The 22,636-nt window shown below is 46.3% G+C and overlaps 1 protein-coding gene across 7 annotated transcripts in view; it reads right to left on the bottom strand.

Annotated features, from left to right (window-relative positions):
• The window catches only part of LOC138665154 (inositol hexakisphosphate and diphosphoinositol-pentakisphosphate kinase 2), a 210,248-nt gene that overhangs the window by 116,368 nt on the left and 71,244 nt on the right, over positions 1–22,636 (bottom strand). For all 7 annotated transcript variants that reach the window (XM_069752444.1, XM_069752428.1, XM_069752437.1 and 4 more), the window contains 3 exons: positions 2,791–2,945; positions 2,523–2,624; positions 1,513–1,674 (listed from right to left, as the gene is read on the bottom strand). In XM_069752444.1, the coding sequence (XP_069608545.1) occupies positions 1,513–1,674; positions 2,523–2,624; positions 2,791–2,945 (419 nt within the window). The remainder of the gene's footprint in view (positions 1–1,512; positions 1,675–2,522; positions 2,625–2,790; positions 2,946–22,636) is intronic.

The raw sequence follows: 22,636 nt of genomic DNA, 5'->3' as shown, positions 1-22,636 counted from the left end.
CAACGCAAGATTGTGCGGATGTTGGATAAAGAACCTCGACTAACATCCAAACAAGTTCAAGCTGCCCTGCAGTCCAAGGGTACAACAGTGTCGACCCGTATTATCTGTCGGCATCTGAATGAAAAGGGACTGTATGGTAGGAGACTCAAGAAGACTCCACTTCTTACCCCGAGACATAAAAAAGCAAGGCTGGAGTTTGCCAAAACTTACCTGAAAAGGCCTAAAACGTTTTGGAAGAATGTTCTCTGGTCAGATGAGACAAAAGTAGAGCTTTTTGGGCAAAGGCATCAACATAGAGTTTGCAAGAGAAAAAAAGAGGCGTTCAAAGAAAAGAACACGGTCCCTACAGTCAAGCATGGCAGAGGTTCCCTGATGTTTTGGAGTTGCTTTGCTGCCTCTGGCATTGAATTGCTTGACCGTGTGCATGGCATTATGAAGTCTGAAGACTACCAACAAATTTTGCAGCATAAATGTAGGGCCCAGTGTGAGAAAGCTGGGTCTCCCTCAGAGGTCATGGGTCTTCTAGCAGGACAATGACCCAAAACACACTTCAAAAAGCACTAGAAAAATGATTTGAGAGAAAGCACTGGAGACTTCTAAGGTGGCCAGCAATGAGTCCAGACCTGAATCCCATAGAACACCTGTGGAGAGATCTAAAAATGGCAGTTTGGAGAAGGCACCCTTCAAATATCAGGGACCTGGAGCAGTTTGCCACAGAAGAATGGTCTAAAATTCCAGCAGAGCATTGTAAGAAACTCATTGATGGTTACCGGAAGCGGTTGGTTGCAGTTATTTTGGCTAAAGGTTGTGCAACCAAGTATTAGGCTGAGGGTGCCAATACTTTTGTCTGGCCATTTTTGGAGTTTTGTGTGAAATGATCAATGTTTTGCTTTTTGCTTCATTCTCTTTTGTGTTTTTTCATTTAAGACAAATTAAATGAATATAATACCAAAGAATTTGTGATTGCAATCATTTTCAGGAAGAAAATGAGTATTATCTGACAGAATTGCAGGGGTGTGAATACTTTTGGCCATGACTGTAGTAATGGCAGACACTATGACAGCTTTTTAAAAATGGCTGGATGAATTTCTCAAGACTCAGAACATTGTGGGTTATAGGTAATTTAGTGACAAAATGAACAATTGGTGGAGAAAGGTTGAACTTGATGGACCTAGATCTTTCTTACAACCTACATAATCCCTGGGACCCCACCAGTCCGTCACGTCTGTAATAACGGCTTTCACGAGATATAAGGAAGTCCACATATGCTGCAGACCTGAGTGTGAGTAACAGAATAGGGTTCTCTCAATCCCATCTCCATGTCATGATCATTACATAGTAGGAATGCTGACCTCATTGTCCTCTCTAGCGGCAATGCAATCATCAGACTGGAAGATTGGAGGGTGCAGAAGCTCTGTGCGCGGCGACACCGACACTCAGCACAAATGTGATATCCTGCCAGCAGATAAGACACTCTGCATGCAGTCTCATTTCCGCACAATGGCCAATCACCTTGAATGCCAGGCACACTTTCCAGGCTATTAGTTTCTCTCGGGCGTTTAAAATAACAGGATATCGAACTTCTTTGCCTTCACTGTCCCTTTCTACTTTGCCATCCAATGCGGGAGACTTCCGAGCCTCAGCATGGGCATAGTCTGGCCCCACAGTATAAACCTGCATAAGAAAAGCAAACAGTGAGTGCCAGTCTGGACCCCCAGTGCCCTCCTCACAGGGAAAAGCAGAGCACCATCGCCTAGCCTGCGTGAGAAGCAGAGCCACCATTCTGAGTGAGAGGATATCCAGGACAAAGCCATGTTCATGACATATACACCGGGAAAAACTCCTAACTAGTGATGAACGAGTGTACTCGTTGCTCGGGTGACCTCAGAGTATTTGTTAGTGCTCGGAGATATAGTTTATCGCCTCAGTTGCATGATTTACGGCTTCCAGATACGCTGAATACATGTGAGGAATGCCTGTTTCTTAGGGAATTCCCACATGTATTCAGCGTATCTGGAAGCCATAAATCATGCAACTGAGGCGATAAACTATATCTCCGAGCAATAACAAATACTCGGAGGTCACCCGAGCGTGCTCTGGAAAACCTGAGCAATGAGTATACTCGCCAATCACTACTCCTAACATATCTGGAGGCTCTAACCGATGTCTAACATCCGTCAGAGACTTCCATGTTCAGAACATACACGCATGTGTGTGCGCATGTGTACTCGTGTATATATACACACACACATATACAGACACAGCCATATCCCCACTTAACAGATCCATTATGTTACAGGGCCATGCGGGAAAATTAAAAAATGCATGATCTACTGTGCTAATCCATACTACATACAGCATACAGACACATGCAGGCTAGATGGAAGCCACGTCGTCATTTATTTTTTGCCTTCATCTGCCAATAGGGCCCTATGTACATGTTACATTGGGAGCTTTCCTTGCACACACTAATCGTAAGGAAACATGTGGTGTGGACACAGCCCAGAAGAGTAATACAATACCTTGACATCAGTGCCATCTGTGGGCATAAACTCCTCATAAATATAAGCCCCAGTCTTCCTCACGCTGCTTTCAGGTGAATATACGCTGCTGCGACTGCCAATCTAAGAAACAGAAGTACCGCAGTAAAGGGGTCAGTACAGAAAGGGATCTACCATGACACATGTAACCTCCGCTAGATTCGCACAGACCCCCAACCTCTGCCAAGTGTTACAGGGTCTGACGTCAGACAAGTTGCATTACGGTACAAAACAGAGAGGGTAATGTCACCTTTCGGAAAAGCCTTTGGCTGCCGCCCCCGGCAGATGTTGGGTAGTAGATGTAAACATTATGATCCTCCGCGCTGACCGGCTTCTCTACAAAAGGTTTCTGGAAGATTTCCCCATTCACCTCCACATGATCCTCACCTTCTATTAAATTACATTCTGGAAAAAAAAAAAAAGGTTTCAGATTGTAATCCAAAGCCAACAACCTAAAGGTCAACGGCGTGCGCCAGCCTTATAAATGATGACTCCGCCACCATCTGCTACTGTCTCAGGATTGATGGTGGAAACTTACAGACCTGCGTTATGTGCAAATGATGCTTTACTGCACCCGCTGAAAATGCTGCACGCACAGGGCGCTCATCAGCCTGACCACAAAGTCTCCGCATCGTGCAGTCAGTTATAGAATAGGTAAAGAAAACACTCATTCAAATCATGAGAAAGGACAAAAGCCAAAGTTTTTTAACACACTTTAGGGGGGTGGGGAATCCAAATGATTAATCAGGGCCAAAGGGAGTTTATCACCCCAAAATGCCTATTCAAACTAAGCCCATAATCACATGGGAGACTTGGCGCCTATCAACCCCACACATTTCCCCTTCATTATGAATAAAAAGCATTTTGTATCAAATGCAAAATTAACCCCTTTACCCCCAAGGGTAGTTTGCACGTTAATGACCAGGCCAATTTTTACAATTCTGACCACTGTCCCTTTATGAGGTTATAACTCCGAAACGCTTCAACGGATCCTGGTGATTCTGACATTGTTTTCTCGTGACATATTGTACTTCATGATAGTGGTAAAATTTCTTTGATAGTACCTGCGTTTATTTGTGAAAAAAACGGAAATTTGGCGAAAATTTTGAAAATTTCTCAATTTTCAAACTTTGAATTTTTATGCAATTAAATCACAGAGATATGTCACACAAAATACTTAATAAGTAACATTTCCCACATGTCTCCTTTACATCAGCATAATTTTGGAACCAATTTTTTTTTTGTTAGGGAGTTATAAGGGTTAAAAGTTGACCAGCAATTTCTCATTTTTACAACACCATTTTTTTTTAGGGACCACGTCTCATTTGAAGTCATTTTGAGGGGTCTATATGATAGAAAATGCCCAAGTGTGACACCATTCTAAAAACTGCACCCCTCAAGGTGCTCAAAACCACATTCAAGAAGTTTATTAACCCTTCAGGTGTTTAATAGGAATTTTTGGAATGTTTAAATAAAAATGAACATTTAACTTTTTTACACAAAAAATTTACTTCAGCTCCAATTTGTTTTATTTTACCAAGGGTAACAGGAGAAATTGGACCCAAAAAGTTGTTGTCCAATTTGTCCTGAGTACGCTGATACCCCATATGTGGCAGTAAACCACTGTTTGGGCGCATGGGAGAGCTCGGAAGGGAAGGAGCGCTATTTGACTTTTCAATGCAAAATTGACAGGAATTGAGATGGGACGCCATGTTGCGTTTGGAGAGCCACTGATGTGCCTAAACATTGAAACCCCCCACAAGTGACACCATTTTGGAAAGTAGACCCCCTAAGGAACTTATCTGGATGTGTGGTGAGCACTTTGACCCACCAAGTGCTTCACAGAAGTTTATAATGCAGAACCGTAAAAATAAAAAATCATATTTTTTCACAAAAATTATATTTTTGCCCCCAATTTTTTATTTTTCCAAGGGTAAGAGAAGAAATTGGACCTCAAAAGTTGTTGTCCAATTTGTCCTGAGTACGCTGATACCCCATATGTGGCAGTAAACCACTGTTTGGGCGCATGGGAGAGCTCGGAAGGGAAGGAGCGCAGTTTGACTTTTCAATGCAAAATTGACAGAAATTGAGATGGGACGCCATGTTGCGTTTGGAGAGCCACTGATGTGCCTAAACATTGAAACCCCCCACAAGTGACACCATTTTGGAAAGTAGACCCCCTAAGGAACTTATCTGGATGTGTGGTGAGCACTTTGACCCACCAAGGGCTTCACAGAAGTTTATAATGCAGAGCCATAAAAATAAAACAAAATTTTTTTCCCACAAAAATTATTTTTTAGCCCCCAGTTTTGTATTTTCCCTAGGGTAACAGGAGAAATTGGACCCCAAAAGTTGTTGTCCAATTTGTCCTGAGTACGCTGATACCCCATATGTGGGGGGGAACCACCGTTTGGGCGCATGGGAGGGTTCGGAAGGGAAGGAGCGCCATTTGGAATGCAGACTTAGATGGAATGGTCTGCAGGCGTCACATTGCGTTTGCAGAGCCCCTAATGTACCTAAACAGTAGAAACCCCCCACAAGTGACACCATTTTGGAAAGTAGACCCCCTAAGGAACTCATCTTGATGTGTTGTGAGAGCTTTGAACCCCCAAGTATTTCACTACAGTTTATAACGCAGAGCCATGCAAATAAAAAATTTTTTTTTTTCCACAAAAATTATATTTTAGCCCCCAGTTTTGTATTTTTCCAAGGTTAGCAGGAGAAATTGGACCCTAAATGTTGTTGTCCAATTTGTCCTGAGTACGCTGATACCCGATATGTGGGGGGGAACCACCGTTTGGGCGCATGGGAGGGCTCGGAAGGGAAGGAGCATCATTTGGAATGCAGACTTAGATGGATTGGTCTGCAGGCGTCACATTGCGTTTGCAGAGCCCCTAATGTACCTAAACAGTAGAAACCCCCCACAAGTGACCCCATATTGGAAACTAGACCCCTCAATGAACTTATCTAGATGTGTTGTGAGAACTTTGAACCCCCAAGTGTTTCACTACAGTTTATAACGCAGAGCCGTGAAAATAAAAAATCTTTTTGTTTTCCCACAAAAATTATTTTTTAGCCCCCAGTTTTGTATTTTCCCAAGGGTAACAGGAGAAATTGGTCCACAAAATTTGTTGTCCAATTTGTCCTGAGTACGCTGATACCCCATATGTTGGGGTAAACCCCTGTTTGGGCACACAGGAGAGCTCGGAAGGGAAGGAGCACTGTTTTACTTTTTCAACGCAGAATTGGCTGGAATTGAGATCGGACGCCATGTCGTGTTTGGAGAGCCCCTGATGTGCCGAAACAGTGGAAACCCCCCAATTATAACTGAAACCCTAATCTAAACACACCCCTAACCCTAATTCCAATGGTAACCCTAACCACACCTCTAACCCTGACACACCCCTAACCCTAATCCCAACCCTATTCCCAACTGTAAATGTAATCTAAACCCTAACTGTAGCCCCAACCCTAACCCTAGCCCTAACCCTAGCCCTAACCCTAGCCCTAACCCTAGCCCTAACCCTAGCCCTAACCCTAACCCTAGCCCTAGCCCTAGCCCTAACCCTAGCCCTAGCCCTAACCCTAGCCCTAACCCTAGCCCTAGCCCTAACCCTAACCCTAGCCCTAACCCTAGCCCTAACCCTAGCCCTAACCCTAGCCCTAATGGGAAAATGGAAATAAATACATTTTTTTTTATTTTTCCCTAACTAAGGGGGTGATGAAGGGGGGTTTGATTTACTTTTATAGCGAGTTTTTTAGCGGATTTTTATGATTGGCAGCCGTCACACACTGAAAGACCCTTTTTATTGCAAAAAATATTTTTTGCAATACCACATTTTGAGAGCTATAATTTTTCCATATTTTGGTCCACAGAGTCATGTGAGGTCTTGTTTTTTGCGGGACGAGTTGACGTTTTTATTGAAAACATTTTTGGGCACGTGACATTTTTTTTATCGCTTTTTATTCCGATTTTTGTGAGGAAGAATGACCAAAAGCCAGCTATTCATGAATTTCTATTGGGGGAGGCGTTTATACCGTTCCGCGTTTGGTAAAATTGATAAATCAGTTTTATTCTTCGGGTCAGTACGATTACAGCGATACCTCATTTATATCATTTTTTTATGGTTTGGTGCTTTTATACGATAAAAACTATTTTACAGAAAAAATAATTATTTTTGCATCGCTTTATTCTCAGGACTATAACTTTTTTATTTTTTTGCTGATGATGCTGTATGGCGGCTCTTTTTTTGCGGGACAATATGACGCTTTCAGCGGTACCATGGTTATTTATATCTGTCCTTTTGATCGCGTGTTATTCCACTTTTTGTTCGGCGGTATGATAATAAAGCGTTGTTTTTTGCCTCGTTTTTTTTTTTTTTTTTCTTACGGTGTTTACTGAAGGGGTTAACTAGTGGGACAGTTTTATAGGTCGGGTCGTTACGGACGCGGCGATACTAAATATGTGTACTTTTATTGGTTTTTTTTTTTTTATTTAGATGAAGAAATGTATTTATGGGAATAATATTTTTTTTTTTTTTTCATTATTTTGGAATATTTTTTTTTATTTTTTTTACACATTTGGAAAATTTTTTTTTTACTTTTTTACTTTGTCCCAGGGGGGGACATCACAGATCAGTGATCTGACAGTTTGCACAGCACTCTGTCAGATCACTGATCTGACATGCAGCGCTGCAGCCTTCACAGTGCCTGCTCTAAGCAGGCTCTGTGAAGCCACCTCCCTCCCTGCAGGACCCGGATCCGCGGCCATCTTGGATCCGGGGCTCGAGCAGGGAGGGAGGTGAGGAGACCCTCGCAGCAACGCGATCACATCGCGTTGCTGTGGGGGGCTCAGGGAAGCCCGCAGGGAGCCCCCTCCCTGCGCGGTGCTTCCCTGCACCGCCGGCACATCGCGATCATCTTTGATCGCGGTGTGCCAGGGGTTAATGTGCCGGGGGCGGTCCGTGACCGCTCCTGGCACATAGTGCCGGATGTCAGCTGCGATAAGCAGCTGACACCCGGCCGCGATCGGCCGCGCTCCCCCCGTGAGCGCGGCCGATCGGCTATGACGTACTATCCCGTCCAGGGTCAGATAAGCCCAGGGCACCTCGACGGGATAGTACGTCTAAGGTCACAGAGGGGTTAAGGTGGTCCATGTACCCCTGCCATGGCCATGAGAGTCAGTGCAGTGTTCTGCCCCCTCAATCAGCCTGGACCGTCACCTTCCTTTATGTTAATCATATTCATCCAATCATCATCACAGAGGGGGAGGAATGGTGCACCGAGACGACCAATCTGCACAGAGATGTAATAGGAGATACATGTAATTATATAAAAGAGAGAGAGAGAGCGAGAGAGAGAGAGACCTTCTCATTTAAAGATTTTTCATGACTATGAAAATTGTACATTCACACTGAAGGCATCAAAACTATGAATTAACACATGTGGAATTATATACTTAAAAAACTGTGAGACAACTGAAATTATGTCTTATATTCTAGGTTCTTCAAAGTAGCTACGTTTTGCTTTGATGACTGCTTTGCACACTCTTGGCATTCTCTTGATGAGCTTCAAGAGGTAGTCACCGGGAATGGTTTTCAATTCACAGTGTGCCTTGTCAGGATTAATAAGTGGCATTTCTTGCCTTATAAATGGGGTTGGGACCATCAGTTGTGTTGTGCAGAAGTCTGGTGGATACACAGCTGATAGTCCTACTGAATAGACTGTTAGAATTTGTATTATGGCAAGAAAAAAGCAGCTAAGTAAAGAAAAATGAGTGGCCATCATTACTTTAAGAAATGAAGGTCAATCAGTCCGAAAAATTGGGAAAACTTTGAAAGTGTCCCCAAGTGCAATGGCAAAAACCATCAACTGCTACAAAGAAATTGGCTCACATGAGGACCGCCTCAGGAAAGGAAGATCAAGAGTCAACTAAAAGTAAATATGAATGGTGGCGCAAAATGTAAGAAGAAGGAGGGGAAAGGCTATCAATCCTTGCTGCAATACCAAACCAACCTCCACACTAGGTTGGTAAAAAATAAATACAAAAAAAATGATGCACCTAAGTGCAAACAGGTGTGCGCTTGATAATAGCCTCTAAAATATCAATAGCCCCAATAGGTGGTGAAAATAGACCGTAGTTTCTCTATATATATACCACAATGGTAGTTATAGACATCCGTGGTGGATAGAATAGATAGGTAGAATTAAAACATAGATGTTCCTACCTTCAAAGGAAGGACTGTAATGAATAAAGAGTCCGTGATGAAAAAAAATCCTTCTCGTGCTGCCGCTGTACTTTCAGGAGGCTCCAGATGCAGAGCGCCGTAATAAAGTCCACATAGGTGGCTACCCCGGCCGGTAGCAGCCACCCGAAACGAGCCCTCGGGTTGGAGCGGGGTCCCGGAACAACAGACGCCGCGCGGTGCAGGAGCGGTGAGTCTAGGTGAACCGAAGGACCTGTGTGACGTGCGCAGTCACGTGACCATTACCAGAGCCCGAGAGTGAGTACGGAACGATGTGAGGGTCAATCTACCAACGCGTTTCTGAGACTGCTGTCTCCTTCGGGCTCTGGTAATGTTCACGTGACTGCGCACGTCACACAGGTCCTTCGGAAGAGACTTGTTTGGGCTAAAGAACACAAGGAATGGACATTAGACCAGTGGAAATCTGTGCTTTGGTCTGATGAATCCAAATTTGAGATCTTTCGTTCCAACCAAGGTGTCTTTGTGCGACGCAGAAAAGGTGAACGGATGGACTCTACATGCCTGGTTCCCACCGTGAAGCATGGAGGAGGAGGTGTGATGGTATGGGGTGCTTTGCTGGTGACACTGTTACGGATTTATTCAAAATTGAAGGCATACAGAACCAGCATGGCTACCACAGCATCTTGCAGCGGCATGCTATTCCATCCGGTTTGCGTTTAGTTGGACCATCATTTATTTTTCAACAGGACAATGACCCCAAACACACCTCCAGGCTGAGTAAGGGCTATTTTACCAAGAAGGAGAGTGATGGGGTGCTACGCCAGATGACCTGGCCTCCACAGTCACTAGACCTGAACCCAATCGAGATGGTTTGAGGTGAGCTGGACCGCAGAGTGAAGGCAAAAGGGCCAACAAACGCTAAGCATCTCTGGGAACTCCTTCAAGATTGTTGGAAGACCATTCCAAGGCAAGAAATTTCACTTATTAAACCTGACAGGGCACACCTGTGAAGTGAAAACCATTCCCAGTGACTACCTCTTGAAGCTCATCAAGAGAATGCCAAGATTGTGCAAAGCAGTCATCAAAGCAAAAGGTGGCTACTTTGAAGAACCTAGAATATAAGACATATTTTCAGTTGTTTCACACTTTTTTGCTAAATATATAATTCCACATGTGTTAATTCATAGTTTTGATGCCTTCAGTATGAATGTACAATTTTCAGTCATGAAAATAGAGAAAAATCTTTAAATGAGAAGGTGCGTCCAAACTTTTGGTCTGTACTGTATATACAACGATTTGGATTTTATAGAGCTAAGACCCCCCCCCCCCCCTCGACTGTTGGCTTGTGATTTTTTTTATTTTTTGGGGGGGAAAAGGGGGCGGGGGGGGGGGGGGAGTAGGAAAATAATGGGTTAGTGCAAAGCGCAGAAAAAAAAAAGTTTTTGCTGTGTTATTGGTGCAAAAACCAAAGAAAGTTAATTAAGGCTTTTTTGGAGAGGTGTGTGTGTGGGGTGACACTAAAACTTTATCAACATGCACAAGATACAACAAAATACGTAGCAAAAAAAAAAAAACATAGCAGCTGCTTTACTGACGAGAGCAGGTTTTGCCTAAGGAAAAAAACATGCAGCCAAAGCGCAACGTGTGAACATAGCCTTGTATTGTCAATATATGACAAGGTCAGGATTTCGTCTCCGGGAAAGGCTCTCAATCAATGACGGTAAGCAGGTGGTGGAACTGTGGGGAGAAGTAAAATCTGAAGTAACAGATGAAAATGCGATCATTTTTCACTATTCTGTCTATAGTCTCCACCGGCTGAGGACCAAATGTGGGTCACCATTACTTGTACTGCACACGCCAATTAATTAAGCCATCACTGGTATTCTGGTATCTACTGGCACACGGCAGCACAATGAGCTCAGCTTTATTTCTTGTCTTATCATTCTCACTTGTGATCTTATGACCGGTCACACTGGTCGGTAACAAGTGATGACAGAGCCCTACTGAGGCATAAAATGACCTGAATGTCTTACTGTGATGACTGAAATGGCCCACACTACTAGCAAAGAATGTGAAGCAGCTGGCACCGTGCTCATGTGATGTTAGCAGGATGCCCCCCAGGAGGACCCCTCGATGCCGGATCCATTCTATGGCCTCTTTAAAAAGCAATGTGTTAGAAGACAATGGCCTATTTCAGTCAAGTTTCCATGTTCCCCTTCATTTTCCATTGTACGGTCTAGAATTATAACAATGTACAGTATATCCATCAGATATTTTGCAATTTTCACACTGGTTACCAGGACTATCTATGCTGCATTTTTCGTTATAGTCTATGGAGCTTTCTACATGTTATCTTTGTCTTTAGCAAAGCAAAAAAAAAAATAGAAAAAGATGATATGTCCGATTTGATCCCAGTCACAGCTTAAACTCGCCCATGCAAGTCATAAGTTGGGGGGGGGGGGGGAGGAGACAACTTAGAACGGCCTGGGTGGGGACAACATTACAGATCAGGCCCTGCGTAACCGCTATCTAAGAACGAGTTACCGGGGCCTGCAGAGTCCACCTGCCAAGACTCACATCTGCAGAAGTCTGGGTGCGAATATTGTAGTGCTTCAAGAATGTGCGTGGACTGAATGAAACCGCAACCTTGTCGGCCTGCTTTGCCGACATCTGGTGCCTAATTGAACAAGAAGCCACTATCGACGAAGTTTGGAGTGCCCTGATCTCCGCTGGGATAGGCTGACCTCTGATGCAGAAGGACCCCTGGATGGAGAAACGAATCCACCAGGCTAACAAGGCCGATGAAGAGGCTAAACCCTTCCTGCAACCGTCAGGAAGCCCAAATAAAGTGTCCAACCTTCGGAAGGATGCCGTCCTCGATGCGTACCTTCTCAGAGCACTCACCTCGTCCAGAGTATGGGGAACCCGTTCCATTTTGTGGACTGGTGCCGACCAAGACGAGGGAAGAACGATGTCCTCGTAACAGAGGGAGTACGATACCACATTGGTAACAAGGGACGAGGACGGCAAGAGGACAACCTTGCCTTGATGGCAAAAAGAGTCTGACAGGACAAAGCAGCTTGCTCCAAAGACTCGCCTGAATGACGTGACCGCAGAAAAAAGGCGACCTTCCGTGACAGTAAAGTCTGACCGGATCAAAAGGAGTCTACTGTAAGACCCCCCAGGACCATTATGGTCTCAAAGATCTAACGGTAGGCGATCGGGAAGAACCGCATAGGAAAACTCCCTGCGAGAAAGTCCCCATTTGCAGCTTTGTTGCAGTAAGATTGAAAAGGCTAAAATCTAGACTTCTAACGAGCTGAGCGTCAGGCCTGAATCTAGATTGTTTTGAAGGAAAACTAAAAAAGGGAGATAGGGGTCCGTGATCTCTGCCCCAAGCAAAATGCATACTGAGGCGAGCTTACAAGCACAAGTCGCTGACAACTTGTGAGAGTCCCGCATGGGTCAGAACTGGTTCCTGGAGAGCAGATCTGGACGATCCGACAACCGCCATAGAAAATCAGCGAAGAGTTGTACTAGCTCTGCAAACAAAACCGGACGTGGTCAGTGCAGATCGCTCAGGGATCACTGGGACCCTTTCCGCTTCCTAAAGACTCTCGGAAGTAGTGGAAGAGGGGTGACGGAACTGGTACCATGGAATAACCAGAGCATGCACTGCGATGGTATTTGGATCTCGAGACCGAACTATGAACTCGAGTACATTGGCATTCAGTCTGGGTGCCATCCAATCTACATCTGGAATGCTCCAGTGAAGGCAGATCTGTTGCCTTCCAGATGAAGTTCCCACTCACTTGAGGCAAGACCCTGATGGCTGAAGAAGTCTGCCGTGCAGAGTTCTACTCCTGGGATGTGTACTGCCAAGTTCACCAAGTGATTGATGTCGGCCCATCAGAGAATATGAGGTACGTCGGCCATGGTCGCCTGGCCGCGGGAACCTCTTAGATGATTGACGTATGGCACAGATGTGGCGTTATCCGATTGAATTCAGATGGGGTGACCCGCAAGAAGGCAGTGGAACTGCTGTAAAACTAGCCGTACCGCTCGGATCCCCAGAACAATGATCGGGAGACTAGATTCCCGAGATGACAGAGGACCTTGAGCAATATGGTGACGCTCCCCAGGCCAGGAGACTGGCATCGGTAGTCACTAATAATCATTGAACCGGGAGAAAGGATCTCCCCTGGATGAGGAAGAAGTTCAGAGATAACCCTCTGAAAGGCTCTGTCTAACCTGCAGAAAACAAGAGAAGCGAAGGAAACTGCTTCCATTGCTGCCACCATTTTTCCTCCGAAACCTCATAGAAAATCGAATGGAATGAAGGGATGAGTGACCAAGTGTGCAAGCTCCCTGTTGAAGGGTCAAGGATCATCCTCAAAGAGGATATCTGCTGGGCTGGAAACGAGGAAGACTTACCTAAGTTTATTTGCCAGCCCAGGTGAGAAAGGGTATCGCAAGTGATATAGTCGGACTAAGCACAGTCCTAAAAGGACGGCTAGAAAGTCGACCTGATAGGGCAGGACGAACACGCCCCGAGGGTGCAAGATGGACATGACAGCTGCCATGACCCTTGTGAACACTCTGGGAGCAGTAGCAAGGCCGAAGGGCAGGTCATGACCTGAAAATGCTGTTCGTGAACGGGAGGGGAAAAAAACGGAATGTGGAGGTAAATATCCCGAATGCCGGGAATGCCAGAATCTCCACCTTTTTCAATTGAAGTAATGGCCGAACGGAGGAACGCCATCCAAAGAAGAAGGACCTTGTCAAGCTTGTTAGAAGTTTGAGGTCCAGGATCGGTCTTACTTTTCAGTCCCCTTTTTGGGACCGAGATCCCACGGATCTAGACTGTTTAGGGCAACCCTTCCACTGCTGGTTTGGTTTATAGGAAACATGCGATCCCTTGTTACTGCGTGGAGAACGCTCCCAACTTCTCACCGAATAACCGACCACTCTGGTAAGGGAGTGATGTCAGAATTTTTGAACGCAGAGTACGCGCCATTCTCTGAGCCATGCCTTTCTGAATGCAATGGCATTTGCTGCTGACAGCACCGCGCAACTAGCTGCATCCAAGAGACGTGAACCACATAGTCTCCCGCTCAAGAGATTTGATTGGCCAACTGCACTGTGTTTGGGAAAAGGTTACTGTTTTGCTCTAGCAACCCAAGCGGCAGCTAAGGAAGGGTAGAGAGCTGAACCCAAGGCCGCAAGACGGAAGGAACCAGATTTGCTATCTGACTGTCTGTCTTATTTTTAATTGATGACCCATAGGGCAGGGATACTGGTAGGTATACCACAAGAGATTCTACCAGGTAAAGCTGCCAAGTGGCAGAATGCGCGGCTGCATCCAGCAGGTCAGGAAAAGAACGTCTCTTGCTATCGGCGCTCTCTTTTGACGGCGCAGAGTTAAAATGATGAACCCTCGATCCACCATCCTCTTAACAGGGAAGTGGAGAGGGATTGTCCGCCTTCTTGCATCATTTGCTAAATAGTGGTGATGCAGAGGGGGCTGCTCAGACACCAAAAGGGTGCCTCTGTACAACCATGGAGTTCAGATCCCTGGGTGGAAAGGGCTGGTTGTCCGGCGTTAGGCCCGGCTGCAGAAGAGGATACATGGAGGCGACACTCCATGTGCTCGTCTGTTGATGGTGTGGGGAGATCGGTGCCCTTTAAAGGACCAGTTGTCCCTAAAAATCAGACCATGCATGGCAACCCACGTCATAGGGGGTATACGTGGAGGGGATACCCCACGTGTTCGCATATTGGCTGAAAAAAGATCCTGCGCTTGAAGAGGCTTCTGTCCAGTGAATTGCTTATCTGTCCGGGTGAATGGCAAATGCTCTACGAGGGAGTTTAGTCTCCTTTTGAGGGACACTGCATGATCTAGAGCAGAACCGGAGTCCTCGTCAATCTACAGAGATTGGTTGATGGTCTAAATAGGCAACTCCATCCTTTTCTGAAGCTCTGGCGAGTCCAGATCCAAGGCCATATCCGATCCATACTCAGAGTCTTGTTCTCAGCAAATCATTTGTGAGAGATATCAGGAAATGAAGCTCCCATTTTCTAGATGCCTGTACGTTCCTAGAATACTTGCGGCCCCTGCTAGTCGACGGCTCCCATGTAGGAGGGGGACCGTCTATATTGATTCACGGAGGGATTCATTCTCTTGGTCAGAGAAGCCATGGATTGCGGCAGCGACGAAGCCCACTCAGGGGAACTAGGTACTCTGGGATAAGCTGGGATCGGCGGCGGGCTCCTGAGCTCATTTGGGGTGACCGGTTTCAGACTGGTCATGTGCCTTTAAGACCAGAGAATACTGGTCACGTGCCTTTAAGGTCAGGAAATACTGGTCATGTGCCTTTAAGACCAGGGAAACTCTACAGGGGGAAAATGCAGGGAGGGGGGAGCAGTGCTTCTTTACCCGGGTACTGATGTTGCAGAGTCGTTGTGCCCCTTTAATGTAAATTGGTCGCCCCTGTATGAGCAGGCCGGGTGGACCAAGATGGCCACCGGGAGTTGCAGAGGAGGTAAAGTCTAGCAGAGAGCGGGAGGTGCCAATTCGGGGGGGCGGACCCACAGCCACAATGTGGGCAGAGCCTCGTGACTTCCATGAGTAGGCCCAAGCTGGGGCCTAAATTTCTGCAGTCGGCGGGAGCAATACGAGGGGTAGAAGTGAGGGTCGTTGGTGGTGGTGCCCGAGAAAAGACAAGCGCTCCTGTGCCAGGTGAGAAGTGCCAGAAAAATGGGTGGAGCCACCTTAGCACGCCATAGTGCGGGTGCAGCTTACGGGATGCGGCCTACACATCGACCGAAGTCGGGGGCTAAATTTTTGCCAGAGCGTTACCTCAGGGAGGTGGGCCACAGGGAAGACATGGCTGAGGCTGCCTGTCAGCATGTGAATATCCCACTGCAGAGGCCCACCGCTGACAGGAACCACTCAACATAGGTGAGCGTCCCGGAAATAGCCGCCTCGGATGACTGGGTTTCAGCGCAGAGGAAAGCGTGCGCACTCTACTGTTCTGCTGCAGGTCAGGTATTGCAGCGTGGACAATGCAGGGATAGAGGGGTAAACCTCAATCCACCATCCCTTTGTGAGGGAGGTGGCGAGAAACCGTCCGCCTCCTTGTACCATCCACTAACAGTGGTGGTGCAGTGGGGGCTGCTCGGACGCCAAAGAGAGGGTGCCTCTCTACATCCACGGAGTTCAAGCCCCCAGGTGGACAGTGCTGAATGTCCGGCATTAGACCTGGCTGAAGAAGAGGATACATGGAGGCGACACTCCATGTGCTCGCCTGTTGATGGTGTGGGGAAATCTGTGCCCTTGAAGGGACCAGTCACCCCTAAGAATCAGCTCAGGCATCTCACGTCGCAGGAGATGATACGGAGAGGCGACACTCTCTGTGCTCGCCTCTTGATGGTTCGGGAAGATCGGAACCTTGAAAGGATCAGTCGCCCCATTCGTCCGTGAAAAATATCAAAATCAAAAAGGTAATCAAAATTGAAAAGTAAAATAATAAGAGTTTTCGGTCTGAATAGCAGACCTGTCCCTGTGCCTCCTACAGACACTAAGCAAGAACTGGCTCTCTGGGAGCCAGCATGAGGGTGTATACTGCAGGGGAGGAGCTAATTTTCTTTGTAATACTTAGTGTCAGCCTCCGGGTGGCAGCAGCATACACCCACGGTCTGTGTCATAGTAACATAGTAACATAGTTAGTAAGGCCGAAAAACGAGGAGTTAGTCATACCGGTAATGGTATTTCCAGGAGTCCATCATGACAGCACCACAGGAGGTTGCTCTTCATATCCTTGATAGGGACAGGAACACAGAAGAGGTTAAATAGCCCCTCCCAACCTCCACCCCTCAGTGATTTTACAAAGTACCACATCAGGATGGATACAACACAATTTTATTGAACTTCCTCTCTACATGTTCGTATCACATATTAGACAAGAGTTCAAGGGGGCGGCAAATAATGGGTGCTGTCATGATGGACTCCTGGAAATACCATTACCGGTATGACTAACTCCTAGTTTCCAGGTCGTCCACATGACAGCACCACAGGAGAAATACCAAATAACTCCTATTAGGGCGGGATTACAGCTTGGAGGACTTTTCTCCCAAAGCTAGTCTGCTGCTTTGAGAGAACGTCCAGCTTGTAGTGCTTGCAAAAGGTATTTGAGCTAGACCAAGTTGCCGCCCGGCAAATTTGATCCATGGATGCACCCGCACTCTCTGCCCATGAAGCAGATACTGCTCTCAGTGAGTGGGCTTTTAGGTGATCTGGAGGAGATTCACCGGCTGAAATATACGCAGCGCAAATGGTAGATTTGATCCATCTAGCCAGAGTCGCTTTTGAGGCTTTTTTGCCTCTATTTTTCCCAGACATCTGGATAAAGAGATTTGAGTCAATTCTCCAGCTGTCTGTAAGTTTTAGATACTGCAATACTGTTCTCTTAACATCCAGGGAATGAAGAGAACGTTCTTTTTCGTTATTGTAGTTCTGGCAGAACGTAGGCAAAACTATTTCCTGGTTTCTGTGAAAGTCCGTCACAACTTTTGGAAGAAATGAAGGATCCAACTTTAAAACGATGCAATCTTCCTGTATCTTTAAGTATGGATCTGTTATGGACAGGGCTTGAATTTCGCCTATTCGCCTTGCTGTCGTTATTGCGACGAGGAAAACAGTCTTGAATGTCACAGATTTTAGGTCTGCCTGATCAAGTGGCTCGTACGGAGCTTTCCGTAGCTCATTTAGCACCAAAGTGAGGTTCCATGAGGGTACTGAGCTTCGTATTGTTGGTCTAAGACGTTGTGTAGCTTTGATGAATCTCATTATCCAGGGATGATTCGCTAGTGGATAGTCATAAAAGGCAGTTAAAGCTGAGATTTGTACCTTTAGCGTACTAGGTCTCAAGCCCATATCAAAACCTGTTTGGAGAAAATTTAGTATTTGAGGAATATCTGGTTGTTGGAGAATGGATATTGGAGTATTGGTCTGTGCACAAAATTTCTTCCAAATCTTCTGGTATATAGCCGAGGTCACCGGCTTTCTACTTTTTTTCATAGTTGAGATAACTGACTCAGACAGTCCTTTTGATCTCAAGATCTCCCTTTCAAGATCCATGCTGAGAGTTGTAGCATCTTTAGATTTTGATGGACCAATGGTCCCTGTATTAGAAGATCCCGTCTCAGTGGTAGTAACACTGGGTCCTCCACCGCCATCCACTTCAGCAGAGGAAACCAGCTCCTCTTGGGCCAATATGGCACTATTAGGATCACTACCGCTAGACTTTCCTGGATTTTCCTCAGAACTCTGGGAATTAGGGCTAGTGGCGGGAACGCGTATGCGAGTTCCATGTCCCAATGTTGAGCCAATGCATCTATGCCAGTTGGATTGTCTCTTGGATTTAGCGAAAAGAATTCTTTCGTTTTTGTATTGCTCCTTGAGGCGAATAAATCTATTTGTGGGGTGCCCCACTGTTGGATTAACTGAGTAAAGATTTCTTCGTTTAGAGACCATTCTGACGGCTGTACCTTCTCTCTGCTGAGAAAGTCCGCTATTTGGTTCTGTGAACCTTTTAGGTGTACTGCCGTGATGGACTTTACGGTATTTTCCGCCCAGGAGAATATTTCTTCTGCTAGTGCCTGAAGTGGACGGTGCCTTGGTCCTCCTTGATGTAGGAGAAAAGCTACCGTGGTCGAGTTGTCTGAGAAGACTCGGATGTGGTGTCCCTGAAGCTCGTGTTGGCACCTTTTTAGTGCTTCCCAGACCGCTCTGAGTTCCCTGTAGTTGGAGGAACTGTCGCGTATCAATGGTGGCCATGTCCCCTGAAGGTATCGACCTTCTATGTGGGCTCCCCAGCCCCTTGAGCTTGCATCGGTGGTTATATTTATGCATGGAGATATTTTCCATGGTTTTCCTCTTTTGATTTTTTTTATGTTGATCCACCATGAGAGGGACTGCTTTACCCTGCTGGGTAACCACATCCTGTTGTCTAGTGAATCATTTCTTCCGTTCCATACCGAAAGAACTTCCTTTTGAAGCGTTCTGGAGTGAAACTGGCTCCACTGTACACTGGGAATGCATGAGGTCATGAGACCTAGAATCCTCATTGCTTTCCTGATGGAGATGTATTTCCGTTTTTTTATTGATTGAAGTTCTTTTTTTATTGACCGTTGTTTTTGGTCTGGCAGGAAGGAGTATTCTAGTTCGGAATTTAGTAGTACCCCTAGAAATATCTTCTGAGTCTCTGGTTCGAGACTCGATTTTTTTGTATTTATTACCCACCCCAGACGTTTCAGGAGTGACGTGGTAATTCCTAAGGATTCTTCCATCTGTTGGGATGAATCTGCGATCAGCAACAGATCGTCCAGATATGGTGCGATGAGAACTTCCTTCTCTCTTAAGTAGGCCATGACCTCCGTCATGAGCTTCGTAAATATCCTTGGGGCAGAGGAGAGACCAAATGGTAGGCACTGAAACTGGAAATGAAGTATTTTCTTGTGGTTTCTTATTGCGAACCTGAGGAATTTTTGATCTGAGGGATGGATGGGAACATGATAGTAAGCATGTTTGAGATCTAGCGTGCACATTACAGAGTTCTTTTTTATTAGCGGTGTAATTGATTTGAGAGATTCCATCTTGAAGCGTTTGTACGCCACCCATTTGTTTAATGGTTTTAAGTTTATTATTGTTCGGTAATCTCCGTTTGGTTTTCTTATGGAGAACAGACTGGAGTAATGCCCCTGAAAATGTTGATGATGGGGTACCGGTATTATGACGTTTAATTCTAAGAGTTCCTGTATGTCTGTTATCAGCCTTTGATGTACTGCCGATGACTCTGTCTGTGTTACGCAGAATCTCTTGGGGGGTAGATGAGTAAACTCTATCCTGTAACCTTGTGCCACTGTCTGTAGAATCCACTGATTCTGAGTTATGTTCTGCCATCCTTCTTGGAAGTATTGTAGTCTCCCTCCTATATTGTTGGCGTCATTGTTTGCTGGGTCCTGTTGATTGGTCTCGAAAGGAACCTCTTCCTCTGCCTCCTTTAGGGTAGCTCCACCTACCGGACTTCCCCTTGCCTCTGTAGTCCTGTCTTGGGTGGGAGCGAGTTTTTCGGAAGAATTGCGGTTTCTTTGGCTTCTCCTCAGGGAAACCTTTCTTCTTATCAGATGCTTTTTCAAGTAGCTCGTCAAGGACTGGACCAAAGACGTGAGAACCTGAGAATGGAATCGAACACAGCTTGTTCTTGGATTGGGTATCTCCCGTCCAGGATCTCAGCCATAAGGCCCTTCTTGCTGCGTTTGACAGTGCATTATTCCGGGCAGCAAAGCGTACGGATTCCGCTGAAGCATCTGCCATGAAATCAGTCGCCATCTTTAAAACTGAAAAGGATTTAAGGATTTCTTCCCTTGGAGTTCTATTTTTAATATGACTCTCCAGCTCGTCCACCCAAAGACTCATGGACCTTGCTACAGAGGTAGCCGCTATATTCGTCTTCATAATGGCGGCTGACGATTCCCAGGCTTTCTTAAGAAGATCTTCTGACCTCTTATCCATTGGGTCTTTTAACCCTGACGAGTCCTCAAAGGGAATAGCCGTTTTCCTTGTGACTTTGGCCACAGGAATGTCGATCTTTGGAACCGACTCCCAGACTTTAGTCTCTTCTGGGTCAAAGGGAAGACGGTATTTGAAGTCTCTCGGGACTACTAATTTTTTCCCCACATCTTCCCACTCTTCCATTATCATTGCAGTTATGTGATTGTTGACCGGGAAAACTCTATTCCTGCGAGTTCTCAGGCCCCCAAACATCTCGACTTGAACTGATAAAGGCTCAGACGAGTCTTCTATTTTCATAGTGCTTCTTACTGCTTTTAGCAGTATATCCGTATTTTCGGATGAGAACAAGTATTTCTTCCGTTCTTCCGGAAGCACAGTTAATGTATTGTCCTCTTCGTCCGAGCCCGGATCGGAATAACCTGAGACCTCTCCTTCCTCGGAACTCACATCCATATCCCATCTAGGCCTTTTAGGCCGCGTAGATTGGGGTGGCACCATAGTAGACACTGTAGCTTGGACTTCGTCTCTAATCATAGATTTAATATTATCTAACAGCGAAGCCTGCTCGTCTTTGAGAAGTTTAGCGATGCATTTTTCGCATAATTTCTTGTTATAGCCCTCTGGGAGTTTGGTGGTGCACAGTGGGCATCTAATAGTCCTTTTTTTAGTAGTTGACCTCTCGGGAATGTCCTTATCATGGTCCGTGTGCAGCTCTAAGGATTGGACGTCTGGGCGAGTAGCACCTTCCATGTTACTGGGTCAAGTGTGCTGTCAGATGTCAGTCATTAAGTAGCAATCTTACCCAGCTTCAAGACATCTGATTCGTCCTCCTTCCGAGCTCAGCTGCTGGCCTCCACGGTGATTTCAGGTTCCCAGCTGTACTGCGCATGCGTCATCTGGAACACATGCAGACCAGCCTGGGACCTGGAAACCGGCGCATAATCTCAGCCATTGCGCTCTGATCTCCCCCTGCAGCTCCCAGGCGCCCCGGAAACAACCGGCGCCGCCGACCCCCGGAATCCGGCCACGCCCCCCGGAAGTTGTCACCCCCGGCTGGAGCGCCGGACCGGAAGTTAGGGGAGCGATGCCAGCACCGGCCGCACGTGGAGCCTGAGGGAGTGCCGGACACCGCCGCCGCAGCCGCTGCCTCAGCGCCCCCTTTGATGAGGGGATGAGGCAGCGCATGGGAGCAGACAGCTCGACCTAGTCGCAGAGGGACCTCCAGCGGTATCGTGCGACTTCAGTAGTCGCCAGACTCTCACGGCCAGAGCCCCCTCCAGGAGGATGGACCGCACTCCGGAGCTCCTGCTCCAAGACCTGACCTCGGATCAGGTAAAGAGAAAACCTAATCTTCTGGAGAACTCTCTCCTGCGTCTGTCCCTGATAGGGACAGGAAAAACACTGAGGGGTGGAGGTTGGGAGGGGCTATTTAACCTCTTCTGTGTTCCTGTCCCTATCAAGGATATGAAGAGCAACCTCCTGTGGTGCTGTCATGTGGACGACCTGGAAAAGACATTTGTCCATCCAGTTCAGCCTATATTCCATCATAATAAATCCCCAGATTTACGTCCTTCTACAGAACCTAATAATTGTATGACACAATATTGTTCTGCTCCAGGAAGACATCCAGGCCTCTCTTGAACCCCTCGACTGAGTTCGCCATCACCACCTCCTCAGGCAAGCAATTCCAGATTCTCACCGCCCTAACAGTAAAGAATCCTCTTCTATGTTGGTGGAAAAACCTTCTCTCCTCCAGACGCAAAGAATGCCCCCTTGTGCCCGTCACCTTCCTTGGTATAAACAAATCCTCAGCGAGATATTTGTATTGTCCCCTTATATACTTATACATGGTTATTAGATCGCCCCTCAGTCGTCTTTTTTCTAGACTAAATAATCCTAATTTCGCTAATCTATCTAGGTATTGTAGTTCTCCCATCCCCTTTATTAATTTTGTTGCCCTCCTTTGTACTCTCTCTAGTTCCATTATATCCTTCCTGAGCACTGGTGCCCAAAACTGGACACAGTACTCCATGTGCGGTCTAACTAGGGATTTGTACAGAGGCAGTATAATGCTCTCATCATGTGTATCCAGACCTCTTTTAATGCACCCCATGATCCTGTTTGCCTTGGCAGCTGCTGCCTGGCACTGGCTGCTCCAGGTAAGTTTATCATTAACTAGGATCCCCAAGTCCTTCTCCCTGTCAGATTTACCCAGTGGTTTCCCGTTCAGTGTGTAATGGTGATATTGATTCCTTCTTCCCATGTGTATAACCTTACATTTATCATTGTTAAACCTCATCTGCCACCTTTCAGCC

This window comes from Ranitomeya imitator, chromosome 1 (genome assembly GCF_032444005.1).
Source record: "Ranitomeya imitator isolate aRanImi1 chromosome 1, aRanImi1.pri, whole genome shotgun sequence".
NCBI lineage: Eukaryota > Metazoa > Chordata > Amphibia > Anura > Dendrobatidae > Ranitomeya > Ranitomeya imitator.
This window is presented reverse-complemented; position numbering and strand designations above follow the sequence as displayed.